At 48.7% G+C, this 20486-nt stretch overlaps 4 protein-coding genes across 4 annotated transcripts; 1 reads left to right on the top strand and 3 right to left on the bottom strand.

The window, feature by feature from the left end:
- Positions 1-579: 579 nt before the first annotated feature.
- Positions 580-1075, bottom strand: LAJ45_11641 (uncharacterized protein; the record flags this gene model as incomplete). The annotated part of the gene is made up of 2 exons (XM_046121123.1): positions 580-760; positions 843-1075. 2 exons carry the CDS (start codon positions 1073-1075, stop codon positions 580-582), a joined length of 414 nt encoding a protein of 137 aa, XP_045965676.1.
- Positions 1076-13541: 12466 nt separating this feature from the next.
- On the bottom strand, positions 13542-13919 carry LAJ45_11640 (uncharacterized protein; the record flags this gene model as incomplete). The annotated part of the gene is made up of 1 exon (XM_046121122.1): positions 13542-13919. One exon carries the CDS (start codon positions 13917-13919, stop codon positions 13542-13544), a length of 378 nt encoding a protein of 125 aa, XP_045965675.1.
- A 769-nt stretch (positions 13920-14688) lies between these two features.
- Positions 14689-16573, top strand: LAJ45_11639 (uncharacterized protein; the record flags this gene model as incomplete). Its single annotated transcript, XM_046121121.1, has 2 exons — positions 14689-16246; positions 16308-16573. 2 exons carry the CDS (start codon positions 14689-14691, stop codon positions 16571-16573), a joined length of 1824 nt encoding a protein of 607 aa, XP_045965674.1.
- Positions 16574-18499: 1926 nt separating this feature from the next.
- LAJ45_11638 (uncharacterized protein) lies at positions 18500-19828 on the bottom strand (the record flags this gene model as incomplete). The annotated part of the gene is made up of 1 exon (XM_046121120.1): positions 18500-19828. One exon carries the CDS (start codon positions 19826-19828, stop codon positions 18500-18502), a length of 1329 nt encoding a protein of 442 aa, XP_045965673.1.
- Positions 19829-20486: the final 658 nt, after the last annotated feature.

Below are 20486 nucleotides of genomic sequence, written 5' to 3'. Positions count from 1 at the left end.
GCCACGAGCCAATAGCAGCAGCCAGTGCTTAAAATTCGGCTGGCCCATTACTAACTACTATTAACCTCCTGTTCAACTGCTCAGTCTCAACACAAAACGTCCACCGGGAATATCGGCCCACCCGGGAAAAGTCCAAAGGCAGAAGGTGGTAATAATACTCGATGCCCAAGACAGCTAGCCCACCCCCAGTTCCTCCAAAATTCCATGATCCTGGCAATACTCTAAATAAGAATGTTACACCGCCAGCACACTGAACGGGCACCAATTAATTGACGGATGGCCAATTGCAAGGGGGGTTTCGATTTCATCTCTGCCCGGACGAAGACTCATACTCTAATAACAAAAGGCAGAGACAGAATAGGCAAAACAGTCCTGGCTACTATGTACTTTAATTAACGGCTTCCCTGCATGAATTGGCCCTACCTCGTGGTATCAGGATCAGTCTAGTGGTGTAACATGCAATTGGTCACACAAACGCCCCCAAGTCAATCATCAAGCAAAAAAAAAAAAAAAAGCCATGAATTAATAGTATTGTAAAACCTCATTGCCGACCGTTAAGAGTGAAAGATATTCGGGTATCTACAGCGCATACATGCCCAACCCCACCGCCATTGCCCCCGCGGCGACCATCTTCCCCGGCCCCACCGCCAGGCACCCTGCCCCGCCCGTGACTAACGCGCAGTTATCTGCCACGTCCTTGACGGCCGAGTCCTTATCATCGCTCGTCATATCTTGGTTGGATACCGAGCAGGACAGACATCTGTACATCACCACCGGTCAGTATACATCTACGTACGTACGGTACAACACAGGCTCTACGAGCAGATAGGGGGAGGACGAACGCTTTGTACTGCGACTGGAAACCATCGGTTTTGCACAGACACCTCCACTGGGATGCCGTGGGCTCGGTGGTGTCGTCGTCCACGATATTGTATCCGCAGCTATTGGTGCTGTCGACGAGGGAAAGGCAGTTTCCGCAGTCGCCCGAGGTGGAGGCGGGGCTGGGGAACGCGATGGCCGTGATGGCGGTAGTGAAGAGCGACAGGCTGAGGGTGATGACGGTTGAGAAACGCATTTTGAGGAGGGGAGATGGTGGTCTAATTTCTGAGGGAGGAGATTATGAGGATCACGGTGGTGAGCGAGTGAGGGGCAATAAGATTGGGAACAGGTCGTGTTTATATATCCAAGCCCTGTCAATTCCACAGCCTAAGCATCGCCAAACAGAGCTTATTTCTCTCCATCTCTCTGTTTATATCTGCTTTAATCTTAACCCTATTGTTATTGATCTCTCCTATTAATTTCCAATGTGCATGATTAGAATATGTTAATATATACTCATACCAGCGGCACAGTTACACAGATATTGCACCGCGATACTGGCACTACCAATTGCAAGGGTACCCATCAAGCCATTCTATTCAACTCCCCCCGTAGATCTTCAATCTCCGCGGTTAGAACATTTTGTTATATAATCCACCTACTAGTTGGCTACGCCGCAAGGCGGATTAAGAGTAGTTAAAAGCCATCATTGGCAGGTCAGCCATATCTAGGGCCCCTTTTTCTACATTTACTAGTTGACTGATAAATGCTATCGCGAGGGAACGTTACACAGACCAGTCGGGTTATTGTGTCGGTCCACTCGGTACAACGGAACACTGGCACTGCATGATGGGTGCATTATGCATGACGTCGGAACGAACGGCGGCGAGTTTTGGAGAGATCGTGGTGGGGCTGTTCTGGAAGAAGTACCGACCTCTGGGCAGCAGGTGCTCAAGCAGTCCATGGTCGGGTGTTTGTGTCCAAGGAGAGACAATGTCACTCTTGGCCGATATGATCTGCTTGCTTAATTAATTAACGGCTTGTGGGACCTCCTTGTATGGGTATATGTATCGTGTCTCCCAGACCTGTACGTACACTTTGGTCACAAGTATTAGCACAGCCCCTCAAAGTGTAAAGTATAGTTCTCACAGCTATTTGGAGAGAAAACACATACCCGCAGAAATATGGGAAGCTTTCTTGTAAAGAATCTGAACCCGCTGACGATAATTGAAGATCCCTCCTTATTGAAGTTCGATAAACTCTGAATCCCCTGCGGCCTGAAGTGCAGAATCCCGAGTAACGACGACTTTAAACTTGAGACCAAAATATCATTGACCAGCACTTTGTGTAGTTAGCCCTGGGGTCCTGTTTCACCGAGCAATTTTATAGCAATGCAAGGCCTGTAGCAGTGCTTCTCTTCTGCTAAGAAGATACTAGTAGAATTATAGCGTGCTTGACGGATATCGCCGAGACTACCTCAATGGGGTAATTCCAGGTATCAACGGCATTTTTCCATCTCACATGCTAACATTATCATATCTCCCGCCTTGCAAAACTTTTTCTCTTCGAATCAGAACCACCAGATCCCAGGTAGACAAAAGTGCCCAATCTGTTCAACGCCAGCACGGCCACAGAGCACTCCCCCAACCCTCTTTCCCGAAGTGCGCGTTTTGTAACATGTCCATGATGATAAACTGGTAGGACGTGGTCTAATACAAAGCACGAAGTCTTGTTGGCTCGTTAATTAATGAATAATAAAGATAGGCATCGTCTCATTACAACGGACCACGTCTGAAGAAACGCCAGGGCTAGGATTGTCCGTAGGGTTATGGTAGTATATGTGCATCAGCCCCCAGAGCAACGCACATACAATGCGCACGGGAGTGGTCTTCTCTTAGTCAAAATAATATATTTCGTAGTAGAACTCTTGTGATGAGAGTGCAAGATGCTTGAACAGTGCCCGCATAAGGTTACAATTGGTTTTGAGCTCTGTGATTCACTTTGCCAATCATTTTATAGGTCGAGTACGTTGCATGTAGTTACTACTTCAAAGGCTGGTAAAGTTATGGATCAGGGACTTTTTAGCATGTTAATTGACTGCATAGAAGTATGTAGCGATGTTACGCTTTACAGTATTTCCAGCAGCATGCATGTGGCATTTTAACTCAATACCGTATCGAATCCACCAATGGTGAATTACATCGCATTTTCCCGTACCTTAGTGGAATATCTGCGCAGTTTGGGGTAGATTTGATTAGATAGTGGTATTCTGATCTATATGAACCGCACGAGTCTCAGAAAGAGAATCCCGGGAGGAAACAATAAGAGAATGGGAGACAGAGTGGGAGACAAGGGCGAATAAGGAAAAGGCACTGCTCAAACCATCGCAACGAAACACCATCAAATTTGACGACACGGATCGAGCGGACAGAGTCATCATTAGCCGCCTCAGAACAAGCCAAATAGCCATCAACAGATACCTAAAACGAATAGGAAAGATCGAAAGCGCCGAATGCGAATGTGGCAAAGGAGAGCAGAGTGTGGCCCACATACTCACCGAATGCGATGCAACGGCTGAAACCCGCAAAACGTTCAAAGAACATAACACGGTTATCAAACTCCTCTGGAAGGTAAACGGTATTGAAGCAGCTACAGAAATTTGGAAACAATTTGCGAAATGGAGATGTGAGAGAAACGGACAAGACGAGAATGAAGAAGAGGAGAGAAGGGAACTAGGGTACGGGTGGGGAACACTGAATGACACGGGAAACAAGGAATAGGAAAAAGAGAGGGCTCTGGGACGTTCATTTCCTATGTCAGAAATACGTGAGAGCAGGCGGAGGAGAAGGGGCAGTTCAGGGGTATTGCCATAACTGTAAAGTTGCATGCAATTAATGAATTAAACGAAAAAAAAAAAAAATGCATGAGTCTCGAATTAAGTTAAGGGGAAGGTTTTCCGATCATAAGAAATCACTCGCCAATAAAAATCTTGAAAGTCGGCCTTACGCATATCAGGGTCTCCGGATCACGAGAGCTAAAATCAGTATCTGGGACTTATAGTGTTTTCTATGAACAACACTCATGTCTCTCCGGCCATCAGTTATCTCTCGAAATAGGGCGCTCGGCACGTTTCATAGTTCTGGAAGATTCTCATTATTTCCTTATGATATTTGTCATCGACGTATGACTCACTTTACTATTACTCATTCTATTACCCATACGTCTATGACTCATTGTATTTCTTTTGTACTACCTTTCATTAGTATAAATACGGAGCATTCACCCCTTTAGCTAGCACTATCAATACGATCAATTACTTTACTTCTCCTACATACTTTCTCTAGGTTATGAGTCCGGGGACCACTCATGCTTATACACTCTTCACCATTTTTACCACAAAGTACACTTTCTCGTTTCACTTTCAATTATGTCTGAGAGGAGCATCAAAATTCCCGCACTCCCATGCAAGCTGGATGGTTTAGGCCATTACACTGTATGGAGGGACCTTGCTACCTTCATGTTAAAAGTTCACGATTTGCGGAACTTGGTCAATGGTTCGAGCAAGCACCCCGTGTTGACAACCACCACCACTACTGTACCTACCACAGTACCTCCAGCAACAGGAAGCGTAGCAGAGGCCGAAGAAGACGAAGAAGAAACCTCCGACAACGCCGAAGAAATCAGCAACTGGGACAAAAAAGACAACCTTGTAGTTGTATTCCTCCAATCAAACATTGAATTCGAAGTTATTCTCACGCTGACACCGGCCGACACCACTCACCATCTCTGGATTCAACTTGAGGACAGATTCGATCGCAAAACCGTCGCCTCCCTCCACTCGCTCCTCGCGAATGTTGTCACCCTGCATTATACACCCGACAAGGGTATCAAGGAACATTTAACCCAGTTCAACACTCTTTGGTCATCTCTCCTCACTAGAACTAGTAACTCTACCGACAAGACCAAGGACACACTCGGTTACCACCTTCACCAACTCGCAACTGTCCCAGAAGCGAAGACATCCTTCCTACTTCTCTCACTCCGGCACGAATCCCTCGAATCAGTCGTGGACAACCTGCAAACCAAGCCCAACATCACCTTCGATGACGTTTATGAAAAGCTGTTGGATCTGTACCAATGGTGCAACAACGATGGACAGGCGGCTGGAGAAGCCTACACAATCAGTCGCGGAAACCCAGGATACTGAAACAGAGTCAGGAAGCCACGTAACAATTGAAAAGGAAATCGGGAAGTCATATGCACCTGGTGCACCAAGAATGGAGAATATGCAAAAGGCCACATGCACAAAAACTGCTGGAAACTTAAAGCTTTCAGAGATAAGGAGAAGTCCGCTGTATCTGGCAACCTCAACGTCACATCTGGTACTGCATTACATACAAAACTAGATCTCTCTTGTATCCCCGATCTTTCTGGCCTTCCCGAACTCGAAGAAACCGATGTATTCACAATGCCGGTTGACTTCAACCTCACCAACTTCTCAGATGACACCTCGGATATTAATATGAAAGACTACTTTGACTTCATCACAGGACCTTCTACTTCCGACAATAAGCCATGGATCTTCGACCCTGGTGCAACCAACCACATGATCGGAACACTGGTTACCGACCCCACTCCCCACACTGGAACAGTTACTGTTGGAGGAGGTCGCAAACTACAGATAACCGGAATTGGCAACGTCACCATCAATGAATCACATGACCTGATCACTCTGCAGAACGTATTCTTGATCCCCGAACTTGGCAACACCAACCTAATGTCTTGGTCTTGCATGGTCAAAAAGGGATTCACAACAACTGGGACGGAAGACGGCTTTACCATCTACAAACCGAACAGCAAGGAAATCATCAGGATCACTAACGCAAACAGTACTGGTCTCTACATTTTTGAAACCAAGGAACCCTGTGCAAACCTTTCCAAAACTACCAGTTTCTACGACTGGTACCAAAGGCTCGGACATCTCCCCGCTTCCTCTCTCTCATGGCTTCACACCATGGTTGCCGACCTCAAGTCTCTCCCCACATCTGGTGACATGGAAACATGCAATACGTGTGAACTCGCAAAATCAACCAAGTCTCACCTCGCTCCCCTCACCGAACCACAATCCAAACAACCACTGGAAGTAATAGACTCAAATCTGAGCGGCAAGTTCTCGACTCCTTCTCTGGATGATTTCAGTTACTATATCACTTTCATCGACGATTTCTCTAGGTACGCTCACCTCTACTTCCTTAAAAACAAGTCAGATGCAGCAGCTGCCACAGAACGGTATATCGCATACATGGAAAATCAATTGGATAAAACAGTTAAACGGTTTCGTAGCGACAATGGTGGCGAGTATATCTCTAATGACCTCCAACAATTTTTCGTCTCCAAAGGCATAAAGCATGAATTCACTATACCTTACTCTCACGAGTCAAACGGAACAGCAGAATGCTTCAACAGGACTATCACAACAATGGCAAGATCCGCCCTGCTCGACCACAATCTCCCAAAGAATCTATGGGCAGAAGCGATCAACACTATGGTACATATCAAAAACAATCTCCTGCGTAAATCACTCCCGAATAAAACACCATACAAAGCACTCACCGGAAAGAAACCCTTCATTGGGCACCTCCGACCCTCGGTGAAACTATGTTCATACACATACTTGTCGAAGCACGACCATCAGGAACAAAACTGGATGCAAGGGCTATAACGGGACAATTCTGCGGATACGGAGACTCTGAAAAAATCTGTCGCATCTAGATACCATCACAAAGGAAAGTAGTTCTCTCTCGTTATTTTAGGTTTCAAGGTACATCCATAGGGGAAGAAATTGAATTCAAAACAAAAACCGATATACCCTCCAAACCAAAACTAATCGAGATCAAACAAGAACCACCCTCACATCCGTCAACACCCAAACAATACAGAACATACGACGACGACCCAAGTGACGACGACATGATAAACCAACAGAAAATGCGTGAACCCATGGAACATTTCTCTGACAATGATTCGGAATACCACGACAGTATAGTGGGGGCTGGCTATACGAGGCCCGCCACTGAACGTACCCCGTATGATGATGATGAAACAGATACTGATCAACCGAGATGTAACCCAATACGGGAACGGAAAGCTTCAGTCAGATACGGACACAACATTTAGCATGACACTACCCTAACAGAACCAATAAACTATCACTAAGCGATCAACAGTCCTGACTCCGAAAAATGGCAGATTGCTATGAAAGTTGAACTCGACTCACTCGCAAGGAATAACACATGGAATCTGGTCAACACACCGGATCACCGCAAATTGGTCGACTGCAAATGGATATACAAAATCAAACTCGGGCCCGATGGCAATGTAACGGGGATCTATGGGCGTGGGGACTATAGTGGCAAGGAATACAACCGAGGCGAGGATGTAGCGAGAAGTATTCTTGGCTATGGACTATGGGGTGGCTCTACTTGGTATGACAAACCAATTGAACCCTATGACGAGACGTAGAACAAACGTAGTATTCGTGGAGTAGATACAAAGGTTCCGTGAAGAGAAAAGGAAAGGAAGAGAAATATGAAAAGGCACGAGGCAATGCTCCCTTATATATCCAGCCCCAAGTCCAGTGATGACTAATACTCCACGTAACGGAAACCGAAAGAACACAATAGAATCCCTATTACAAATCATAGTTCAACTGCGCAATACTTTCCCTTCACGATCCAATCCGTCACCCTAGCCAGAATGTAATATTGCCGTTACAGGCAACCCCATACAGTACAAAGCCCGGCTAGTCGCAAAAGATTTCTCACAGGTCCCTGGTCAAGATTTCGATCAAACCTATGCCCCCGTCACCCGATACGAATCCATCAGACTACTCCCCGCATGCTGCCTTCAAACCAGTGGCCAATGCGATCAAATGGACGTCACAAGTGCATTTCTATACGGCTAACTCAAGGAAGAAATCTACATGAAATCTCCTCCAGGCTATCCCACTCCCGGCAAAACATGCAAACTAATCAAATGCATCTATGGCTTCAAACAATCATCAAGGGAATGGTATGCCCGCCTATCAAAAGCGTTAATTAAAATAGGATTCATAAAAGCAGACTTCGACCCTTGTGTCTTCATACACAAAATAGGTGAAGTTGTCATCGCAATCTATGTGGACGATATTCTCATCTTCTAGTGGTCCACTGAACGCAAAAACTTCGTCAGTATTCTCCTCCACTCTGAATTCGAAATGACGGAAACTGGCATAGCCAACTGGGCACTCAGAATCCACCTGATTCATACTAAGACTGGCATCATTCTATTACAGGAAGCCTATCTCAAGCGTGTACTTATCAAATATGGCTTCAACAAATCCAGACCTGTGGCAACACCTATCGACAATAACGTTCACCTACAAAAAGGAACGGAAGCAGAGAAAATCGATGATCCAACAATCTATCAATCGATAATCGGTTCACTCATGTATGCAGTAATCGGTACCAGGCCCGACCTAGCTTACACTGTCACCATGCTCTCACAATTTTCCTCCTGTCCCACTAAGGCTCATCTAACTGTCGTTCATCGCGTCCTTCGTTACCTCAACGGTACCCTCGATTGGTAACTCTTTTACATAAAAACGCCACCAACTGCACTTATCGGCTATAGCGACGCAAGCTACGCCTCCGACATCGATGATCGCCGCTCATTTAGAGGCAACTGCTTCATGCTAGGGGAAGCTCTCATCTCCTGGCGCTCCTACAAGCAACGATCTGTCGCCACTTCAACAACTGAAGCGGAATACATGGCCCTCTCCGACACCAGTCGACAACTGATCTGGTTAAGGAATGCAATCCATGAGCTGGAACGAAAACCGAATCTCTCTTTCATTCTTCGCGGGGACAATAATGGCTCTCTCTCTTTGGTTAAGAATCCTGTCTTTCATAAAAGGTGTAAGCATATTGACGTACATTTTTATTTTGTTCGGGAACGGTTTGAGGATGAATTATTTGAACTGGAGTATATTTCTACGAATGAGAATGTGGCAGATTTACTTACAAAGGGATTGGATAAAGGCAAACATGTTTTATTTTCTTCTACTATTCACTGTGGCTCACGAGGGGAAGTCTTGAAATAGGGCGCTCGGAACGTTTCATAGTTCTGGAAGATTCTCATTATTTCCTTATGATATTTGTCATCGACGTATGACTCACTTTCCTATTAGTCATTCTATTACTCATACGTCTATGACTCATTGTATTTCTTTTGTACTACCTTTCATTAGTATAAATACGGGGCATTCCCCCCTTTAGCTAGCACTATCAACACGATCAATTACTTTACTTCTTCTACATACTTTCTCTATTATCAAGTCCTTATATAATTCAGTATCGACAAGGAGGTTGAATTACCAAACGGACCGGGAAAAATTGAACCGCATATGAACAATCAACATGTTTTTCTGCGCCGTAGGATCATTCACTTTGGTATCCACCCGTTACTGTGAATTACTGCATTCAATGATATTTCTTTTGTCGCCCTTATTTCCCGCCGATCGACTTTCGACACAAAACAGGCCGTTTTCACCCCTAAAGCACAAAGGCCATGCGGAATGGTTCGGCTCGTTCTCTAACAATGTGGCCAATAGGAATTACATGTATCGCGCTTTAAAATTTATATAGTGATCGATCTTTTGATAACCTAGCTAGTCTCTAGGAGCTGTGGAAGTGTGTACCTAGAATAATTCAGTAAAGTCGTCGGGAAAGTCGTTTCTGGGGTCCCAATTCTCGCTGGAAAATGTCAATATTTTGGTGGAGGGGAAAGTCATTTTAAGGAAAACTCGGACGAGTTTACAGACCACTTTACAGACGACTTTACTGATGCCTTTACTGGTCACGCTTCTGTCACAAATTTTGGGCGCATACAGAGGCGGGGATAAGTTTTGGCCACCGGTGATCCTTCACATGATTGACTAAGGCCATCGCCAATGAAACGATTCATCAAAGAGCATCCTACTATTGTACCTGAAGCATCAAGCAAGAATTGCCTGCATGTATATGCCAAACAATGGATCCGCCAAAATGAAATTGTATTCCCCAACTTTTACAAGCCCATTGATGCCAGATACCATTTGATGACCCCATCGAAATATTTTGTTTGAGTACTCAACTATTTCGAGATCTAGAGCTAGAGGGGGGGCTTCATTCGAAAACGGGAAATACCGGAAGCCGTCGTTTTTTTTTTTTGGTAAAGTCGTCAGTAAAGTCGTATTTAACATGCCTTTAATAGGTAAATGCATCAGTAAAGGTGTCGGTAAAGTGTCGGTAATGGGACAGGAATGCCTTTAACACACAGTAGGTCGATTATTACATCAAATAATATGTACCTCGCAACCTTTTGTACGGGAAACGTCAAAATTGATGCATTTCCACGGCTACTCGAGAGTACTCTTATCTTAATTACGTTTAAACCTGACATATTTAACTTGATTTCCCGACCACTTTTCACGCGAGGCGAAAATATCAATGCCATTTAATATTTTCAAGTTACATTGTTCTGTACTTTGTAGCTATCTACAAAAAGATTGTATAAAAGGCGAGAAAAGACCTCCAAGACAAAGAAACCCTAACCCACCACCATCACCAGGATGTACACAGCTCCAACGGTAGTTTCGCTAGCCCTGTCACAATTGAAGATGAAGCGAGAAAATTAAAGACCGATGATTGAGCTACATATGTCTCGAAAAAGAACTAAAACCTAGGGGATCTGACAGACGATTCAGTGGATATTTATAGGTGTGCTGCTGAGGGCAACGGTTAGGACTACGGAGCCTAAAGGAGGTGGGGAAAGTGAATATGTACATATCTTTAAAGCAACAAGAAAACATACATCATGTACTAAGACGACTCTATTTTGGCCGCTCCCTACCGGGATAATTAGCAACCCCCCCGGGGGGGGACAAGGGTTAAAATCCAAATTCTGGTGTAGTCAACGATCAGGAGGAAAAGCTCGACTAGACATTTGATAGCAGCTACATAATCAGCTTGAGCCGATTTGTTGAGGCTCGAATTGCTCGAGTACCACTCAAGATGTTTACTGGCCTCATAGATCATTTCTTGGAATCATTCTAGATCTATATGTGAATATATTCTTCAGGGTTTAAATACAATCCAATGACCCAGGTATTACCGGCAGTAGGGTTAACAAAGGGTAGGAATATGTAGAGGGATAAGGTCCGAAAACCTCGAGCTGACACATCCATCGATCATACTGCGAAATTCTGCGTGGGAAAAAGTAAACTATGTATCTCCGAGAAATTAGAGATACTAAAGCTTCCGTAACTAACTGTAATAAATCCACTATTTACGCTAATTACCCAAATCAGTTGCAATATTAGCCGGGTTATTCAGGTTTTAGTATTCATCTGAATAACCTTGATTGTGGGTGGTATCGCCGTCAAGAAGGTACTTTGAAGGCCTAGCGTTTATGTAGTTCTTTGCCTCTGTTCTTATAAATTAGTATGCAATAAGAAATAATACTGTGTATCGCTTCAACAGTGCGGAAAAGGGTGATGAACAGAATGGATTGTACCTTTCCCACCGACCTCAGGTTCAAAACAATCTGAATAATAATCCTGCCCTGTGTTTCGGCACCTCTCCGGAGTGCAACACCCAGTAAGATATAACTGAAATAATCAGTCAATCAACGAACGGGTAAGTACTTTGAAGCTCTCAATAGAAAGCTGGTGGTATTCCTGTCACTCGATTCAACTTCCCAAATGACGGCAACGAAGAACAGTGCCTAAAAGGGCTATGGTGAACCCAAGTAGAAAATGAAGAACAGTAACTCCTGCTTCCGCACTTCCCTTTTTCTTTGGCGGCCGGAGCTCACTTTCGGGTTTTCTCACAACCGTTGCGAATGCTGCTGATTCCCTCTTGAGGCATCTTTAGCATCCACTTGGACAAGTTCTCCGGTGCATAACTTTGTAGCTTTGGGTCCTCGATATGGAGATAAATCCTTGGCCCAGTTGATATCGGGCGGGAGAGAGGAGAGCCGGAGAGAGTGCTGGCGTATGACACATGAGTTAACTGCAAACTTATAACCAACTTGGAGAAGACCACCCTACGTACACAGACCCCGTGTCTCTCCATCTGCAGATAGTTTAGAGATACCGAGGTGGATTTTGCGGCCTCATAGCTATAGGGCTATAGCTATGATAGGAGACTTGGCGTTATTCCAAGCATTTTGGTAGGACCCCCGAGCACCTATGTAGGTCTTTAATTTTACTCAGTGCTATGAAATTCGGTCTATGAGAAAGTAGACAGAGGATACATACTAGCTCGGCCTGACAAAGCTTCCCTTAGAGTCCGGACGGTCTGCATACGGTGGAGGAGGAGCTAGCAGGAGGGCGTTTTGTCATAATACTAGAGTTAATATATATCTAAGAGGAGAGCTAGCACCTGCACAATGTCTCCTTATCAAAAATCCGTCCTGTCCCTACCCTTGATCCCATAGTAGTGTAGCTGTAGCCACAAGCTCCTGGAGCTTCCGCTGAAAGAGTGTGCGTAGCTTGAGCTCGCAGGATTCTCCTCCGGCTGTACATGGGGTCAGCTGAGGAATCAACTCCAATCCTGAATAAAGATTGAAATCGAGGAATAGACCAGCTGAAGTGAGCGTCGAACATGTACACCCGCCGATGGATCGCTGTCGGCAGAAAGATGGAGGGTTGAGCTTAAGTGTTTCGGGGGTGTCGTTAACTTGCTACTGCCCTGGCCTGTAAACGGGCAAGAGACCACATATGTGTGCCGTTCCTAGCTTGTGCGTATACGTACCGTACATGTAGTCTTGCCCTTAGCACAGTCAAGGCTGCATAGCGGGGGTTAACATGAGAAAAAACCCACTAAGCGATGAGATCGATGCCATATCATGTAGCCCCACCCTAACAAGGACACAGAAACAATTCCATCTAGCTACGCGCCGTCTTTAATGACCTCTTTTCCTCCCATCCTCCAGGATCTCACGTCAATCTTCCGTTTCTTGAGTTTGATTGGATAAAGGACAGTCGAGGGGCCGGAACGGCACGAGGGACCGAGGATTCTTGTCTCGACGGTTTGAGATGCTTCTCTCCTGTGAGACCCTGGTGGCGGTGAGGGGATCCGGAGAGTTGGGATGTTTGGGTACTGGCCTTAGACTTGACTTGAATCTACAGCGCTGGACGCAGGGTATCATGAGTGTGGGTCCTCATACTTCATTGGAATGCTCGTCGACTCCGCCGTGAAATGGAAGAAATAGATGGAGGTGAAAGAAGCACAGTACTACACAGAGCACAGCTAGTTGTGTCAGCATATATACCGTTTTCAACCCTTCGGAACGCAGCACACTTCTGTTTGAGGCATATCACGGAGGACCTAGGATCGGAGATTTTAATAATTATTTGCTCAAATCATATGCAGATTCCGCAATATTGCGACACATGCATGCAGAACGGGAAAAAACCGAAAAAACGCCCTTTACTAGCTAGAACCTCCTCGAAGCATGCATGCAAAACCAAATCACCAAAGACCTGAAACGCAAACAAATCAAAAAGCACAACGGACGACGGAACAATTGTGTAGTTGTAAATGCAAACACCCGCATTTAGATTACAACTCCTGCACTTTCTCCTCACCTCCCTGCTCCCCGTCCTCCTCCCCCTCTCCTCCTCCCCCTCTTTACGCTCTCTACCCTCCTCCAGCTACGCCTCCCTCCTCCTGCCCCTCCCTCATCATGAGCACCTTCTCCTGCTGCGTCATCTCCTCCACCACACGGTGGTAGTCCTCCTCCAGCCTCATGCTCTCATCATGGTAGTTCTGCACCTCACGCTGCGAGTTGAGCACCACCGCCACCATGCGCAGGTACAGCGACGTGTCCCAGAAGCCCTTCTGCCGGGCGCCCAGCGCATCGATCTTGTCGTTGTGCTGCTCGGCGTCAGAGATGAGCACCGAGAGGCGCTGGGCCCGCGCAGAGTTTGCGCTGAAGAAGGCGTGCTGGTGGTCGCGGGCGTGGGCGCGGAGGGTGACGAGGCGCTCGGTGGGTGTTTGTGGGGTGGTTCTGTCCATGATTGTTGTGAATGTAGGAATATAATGTTGGTATAAGCAAGGTCGAGATGTATAGATCTCGGTACTGAGTGTGGGATAATATAATGGAGGACTAACCCACCAGATGACAAGAAGTCAAAGAGGGCGTTATACAGCCAGACGACGAGATTGGGTTTTTCAAGCGCACCGTCGACCATTGTATTTTTGCGTCTTCAAGCGTACCTGCATCGTGTGATGTGGGAGAGGGGGATTTCAAGAGGGCATGCAGCGTGGGACCGAGTGATTCCGTGTGACCGCGGGCACACACGCCGTAGAAACAGATACATGCTAGACGCACCGCCACCGGCTGAAAAAGACAAAGTCCTTATTCCTTCCCGCCATGTAGGAAGGGAGAGTGTGTGGTCTGTGCACCCGTCACTGTAGTGTAGTGGTGTGTCCTCAAGTCTACCCTGTTAACACAGCACCCGTCCCAGACCAGTCAGTACAGTCAGCACAGCCCAGACACGGTCTACAGCTCGATTTCCTCCCCTCTCTGGTATTATTTCTGTGCACGTGCCACACCCTGCCAGGGTTAGGGTTCTTTCCCATCTCTGACCTGCGATCTCCCTCGCCCCGCCTTGAGCGATGCTGCGATGCAGAGAGTGAGTGAATGTCTTCCCCCGCTCTCTGCCCCTCAACACCAACACCATCTCTCTATCGCTCGCCCCCCTATTGATATTCACAGACTCACATACTCCTTTTCAGACACACACAGCTGCCGAGTCTTGGAGAGCTAGCTACATACACCACCATGCTCCCCCACTCCTCCGCCTCAGCCCCCGCAGCAGCACGCCGCCCTCCCCCCTCCGCCGACCCCGGCCTTCCTCCCCCCTCGTCGACCGCCTCCTTCTGGCACAGCGAGCCCTCCTCCTTCCTCCACAACCACCGCACAACGCCCACCGTCCCCACCGATGCCGACATTGTCATCATCGGCTCCGGTCTCGCCGGCGCCACCACTGCCCGCTACCTCTACGAGTCCTCCGCCGCCCCCGCCATCGTCATGCTCGACGCGCGCCAGGCCTGCTGGGGCGCCACCGGCCGAAACGGCGGCCACTGCAAGGCCTCCCTCTACACCCTCTCGTGCCTCCCCGAGCTCGCCACAACGCTGGGCTACGACCAGCTCACAAAGCTCATGGCCTTCCAGCAGCTCAACGTCGCCCTGGTGACCGAGTACGTCCGCGCCGAGGCCGTCGACTGCGACTTCCGCCCCATGGACAGCTGCGACGCCTTCTTCACCGAGGACAACTTCCGCGCCGCCCGGGAGAGCATCGACGTGCTGCGCAAGCGCATGCCAGAGTACTCGGGCCGGCTGCGGGTCGTGACGCGCGACACGACCGAGGGCCGGCGCATCCTGGCCCAGGAGACGAGGACGCCGACGGCCGTGGGCGCGGTGCTGTCGAGCGCTGCCTGCCTCTGGCCGTACAAGCTGGTGGCGCACATGCTGGAGCGGGCGGTGCGCGAGCGCGGCATGAACCTGCAGACGTGCACGCCGGCGCTGTCGGTGGTGCGGAACACGGGGAGTGCAAGGAAGTGGACGGTCATCACGGCGCGCGGGAACATCAACACGGACAAGGTGGTGTTTGCCACAAACGCGCACACGGCACACCTTCTCCCCGCGTTCAAGGGCCACATCTATCCCGTGCGCGGACAGATGTCGGCCCTCGTGCCGCCAAAGTCAATGATCGACCGCCCGCTCACGCACTCCTACCGCCTCGTGGGAAAGGACGGAATGATGGACCAGTACCTCATCCAACGGCCCATCCAGCCCGACGGCTCCGGCGGCGAGCTCATGCTCGGCGGGGGGCGCTCCCTCGCCGCAGGCTTCGGCGAGGGCCGCATGGACGGCGCCATCGACCCCCCCGTCGCCCGCTACCTGCGCAGAGCACCAGCCGAGTTCTTTGCCGGCGAGACCGGCTTCCCGGGCGAAGCCGTCGTCGGCGGGCTCGAGAAGAGCCTCGTCAGCAAGTTCCGTCGGCTCACGATCGATGCGGTGGTGGGCAGCCAGCTGCGCTTTTGGGATGCGGCCGAGGGGATTGGGTGTGATGACGGTGAGGAGGAGGACTCGGATTCGGGGTCAGAGTATGATGATGACAACTCGGAGAGCATCACGCAGGACTCGCAGGGGAGTCGGGAGTGCGTGGCAAAGTATGAGTGGTCGGGGGTTATGGGGTTCAGTAGTGATGAGATGCCGTGGGTTGGGCGGGTGCCGGCGCTGACGGCGGAGGAGGCGCGGGCGCGCGGGTTGGAGGCACGGGAGGCGGTGATGGAGACGGAGGGGCTGTGGATGCTGGCGGGGTTCGAGGGGCATGGTGTGTTTTATATTCCCTCTCTCTATGAATTTCACTTTGATTGCTAACTATGCGTGTGTAGGGATGGCGTACTGCACAGGAGCCGCAAAGGCGCTGGTGCAGATGATGGCGGGCAAGCAGCCGTACGACTTCTTTCCCGAGTGTCTCGAGGCCTCGCGACAGCGCATGGGTCTCGCGCCGGAAGAAGACGAGGAGGAGGACGAGGAGGAGGTCGACGCCGAGGAGGAGGACGAGGTGGAGGAGGAGGTCGATATCGACGAGAGCAAGGTCGACATCAGGTGGGAGGACCTGGAGAAGGACGAGGAGAGCGAGTGGGTCGTTGTGTGATATCTGTACCATTGTTTGTCTTTTTTCTTTTTTGCTTCCACGTTTGGCCGCTTTTTTTTTAAATGGCTGGGGTTGGTTTATACTAGCGGGGGGCGTGTCACTATGGAGAAGGGCTGTATATGGCGTGGGAGCGAATGCATGGCGTGTAGTGTTCTGTAGATTTTGTGCGGTGCGGTGGTTTTTTGGTATCTACGCGTTGTAGGAGTGCATGATATTGCGAAGCTGATGCTGGAAAAATAAGGTTGTTGATATCTCTTTCTATTATAACTTGATTTCGGAATATATATCTGGATTTAGAGATACGATATGGAGAGTTGCGATTGTTGAGAGGAGATATATTTTACCAATGGAACGCTGAATATGAGCAATTAGTGGACTGAAATTAATGACAAGGAGGTGAAAGAAGATGTGAAGGATCCAGAGGTCTAACTACTTAAGATAAGTACAGGGTCGAACTCCCATGGGCCTCCTTCCTTATATCTCATCGTACCACTCCTCCGTCATCAAATAGTTAGTAATGGCGATCAAAACTTCCATTCTGTTCTCCAGATCTCTAATATCCAGTGTTCTATGACATGCAGCGCCTAAATCGATACAAACACACAGGCCTCCACCGGCTTCTGGTCGAAGTAGATCAGCTAATTAAAGAAAGGAATCCCCGGATTCATGGATCCATCTTCTCAGATATAATAACAACCTATGTATGTTTGGGGAAATGGCCAGTGCTAAGCGATAATTCTGTAGCGTTTAAACTGATGATATTGTAAACCGGATTCCCTTGACTTCATGGTTGATGATACCCTCAAGTCTTTGCAGAATCCAGCCCTATTTATACATGTTGGAACTTATGCCAAGGCCCGCTTTCTAATACTAACTGATACAACAATAATAGAGTAAGATAACACTCCCGAAGATAACCATCAGCAAGCTCGCCTATTACCCAGGGCGCAGCCCCTACGTCCTGGCGGGCATTCTGCGCCACGAGCGCCCAGCGCGTCCGGCACCGCCAGAGTACAACCCTCGCGCCAGGCTCCGCCGCAGGACCGTCCCACTCTCTGGGACCGCCAGGAGATATGGCTCACGTCCGGAGGGCACTCGCCAATGCTCTGGTCGCCTGGGCCGCCATGAGATTCCCTCCCCCTCCGGAGACGCTAGGATGGAGTGACTCCGCCCACAGCACCTAGGAACTCTTGCTTCTTTTGATTACGTCAGTAGTACACGCGAGCACTTCCCAATGCTCTCACAGTTTTCTTGAATGCTCTCACGGCACGACAAATGCTCTCACGGCACGACGAATGCTCTCACGGCACGGCGAATGCTCTCACGGCACCGCGAATGCTCTCACGGCACCGCGAATGCTCCCGCGAATGCTCCCGCGAGGGCTTCCGCGAGTGCTCCCAGAGCACTCACCAATGCTCACAGAGCTGAGGCATTCGTCATACCCACTCAAGGTGAGGCAACCCTCATTTGGGCTACTTTGGATTGATACACCGTCCTCAAAGGATAGGAAGGCCGCACCAGTCCCTCAAAAGATATCTAACGTGGGTATCCTCAACGCCGCTGTACGGTCAGTCGCGGGATACTGATACGAGCACTGTCCTGTATACTGGTGACGACTACCCAACCTTTGACGGACGTGTATGTTTCTGTCGATTCGTGAAAGGCATAATTAGCCTTGAAGTTGAGGCCATGGTACGGCTCGTCTGAAAAGCTCAATGTCCATGCATAAGCAGCAAACATGGACTGGCATTGACCTCCTGGAGCGAGCTTGCTGGATAGCCAGACTCAGATACTGAGCGGCCGAAACTTTACCTCCTTCTTCCAATCCGCATGCATAGCAGAACGACACGAATTTTGAATTAGAGAGTCCAATTGGGTCTAACGTTCCTAGAGCACTCAAGAATGCCCTCACGGCTTTACAAGTATTCAACTAAATTCATTCCACGTACGCAAGTCTATCCTAGTATTTACCAACCAATTACCAGTCTCCACCTCAAACAAATGGGCCATTCCCAATATACTCCGAATATTAACGACCCACATCCTCTTCCTCCTCCTCCTACAAACCTTCAGGAGCCCATGTGAGCTATCAGCGATACCACGATCCTTTGCCTCGAGTAGCTCCACTATACATAGTCTATGTGCTCGCCCCCCACTGTCCCGCAGCTTGAACAAAGCCTCGACACGTCCTGGTAAGCGTCCCCGAAACACTCCCCACTCCTCTGAGGACGCTACCGACACCCATACCCAATCCTTTCTTATTTTCCCTTTCCTAAAAGCCGCGTTTCCCGTACACCTGATATTGTGAACCTCGTACACCTCAGGTCTTTGGAAGATTGGTATCGGAACCTGCAAACATGTGAACATCTCCACCCGGCGCTCTAAAATGCTCTCAGAGCTTCCGGCAAAGCTTTGAGAGCATCCCGCATCCTCTGCATACTCCTTTATCAGGCGATATAACGTGGTATGGCTTATTTGCAGTCCATCCGCAATATTGAAAAGTCTTTCCGATTTCGTGGAGGGGTTGCAAAGACGCCTTAGAGGCAGTCGGCCTTCTACTATGGATCGTTCATTTGGTGTTTTTTTCCGGTCTTCGATTTTAAAAATCTCAAGTAACTCCTTCATGTTATCTCGATGGCTCCAAAGGATGTCGTCAGTGCTCTCAGGACCTCCAACAATGTCTTTCAGATTCAGCATTCGAATCTCTAACGCCAACCGCCGCCCCCCATAGTCCAGTATCTGCGTTGCAGCATCGACCTTGTTGGATGCTCCGTATGCCTCTTTTATCTGACGTACATGGGCGAGTTCGCTGATGTCGGTGGAGTACTGGGGAATGCTCCCAAAGCGCTCGACATGTTCCCGATAGTGCGTTAACACGTGCAATTTGATGAAGTTGAAGTGAGACCTTTCCCGTATCTCGCGAATCTCCTCCAAACCTCGCTGAGCGCTCTGGGAGCCTGAGGTCTTCACAGCTTTTGTCCGATCTCTCGCATCCTTAACCGTCCTCTTGTACGCCCGGAATTCTAAAAAGATATCCTTGTGCTTATGGAAATTCTCGAGATAGCTCTCCATATAATTCAGTGTGCTCGTCGTATGACTCCCATACTGCGCCATTAAGTGGAAGTCGATTAAGCCTCGTACACATTTCAATGCCTTTGCGAAGTCGCCCCTGACAGCCACCCCCGGGTTTCTCAAAGCAGCCGCGAGTGCTCCAAGAACGACCCGCCCAGATTTCTCATCTCCTTCCCTTGCCATTGGGTTGTGGCACGATATGCCTTGTTCGGTACTGCCAGTCCAGGGTAAGACGCAATCGAGGCCCAAGCCTTGTCAAATTCCTCCAATCGATTGTGCTTCTTCAAGAAAGCCTGAACCCACTCCATCATGTGCTTCAACATCCCTAGGTAAGATATTGTGCAGAATGTCCGGTTTGTTGAGATCGTATGGATTAACCCTCGGCATACCCCAGAAAGCATTGAAGAGTGTCTTTACTGATCTCGCGACAAGGTATTCCACCGGTCCCAGGTTTCCCGGGTTCTCCCTGAATAGCTTTACCCTCTCCCGGTAATCCTCGTGATCGCGCGTAGGGCTCCGGCGAGTGCTCCCAAGACTGTGGAATTCCACCTCGCATCTTGGACAAGAGCTAGTACTAATATTTTGTAAGTTTGAATGCTCAGGTTGATCAGCGATCCAACCCGACAACACCGGAAAGCATAGAGGTTCGTACCCGTCGGCGAATGCGATTAGCTCGCCTTCCTGAGAGCACTCCCGAATGCTCTGAAAGATCTCCCCAAGGGCGCGATGCAGCGCCATTTGACTCTGACGTCGTAAAGCGGAATTAGCGAGTGAGTTCTTCCCGAGCTTAGGTGGGACTGGCAGTAGCCCTAGGAGAATTAACGATGCCCGGTGGCTTGCT

This window comes from Morchella importuna (assembly GCF_003444635.1).
Source record: "Morchella importuna strain M04M26 chromosome Unknown Morimp01GS080, whole genome shotgun sequence".
Classification (NCBI taxonomy): Eukaryota; Fungi; Ascomycota; class Pezizomycetes; order Pezizales; family Morchellaceae; genus Morchella; species Morchella importuna.
The sequence above is the reverse complement of the archived record's forward strand: the minus strand, read 5'-3'. Positions and strand labels throughout refer to the sequence as shown.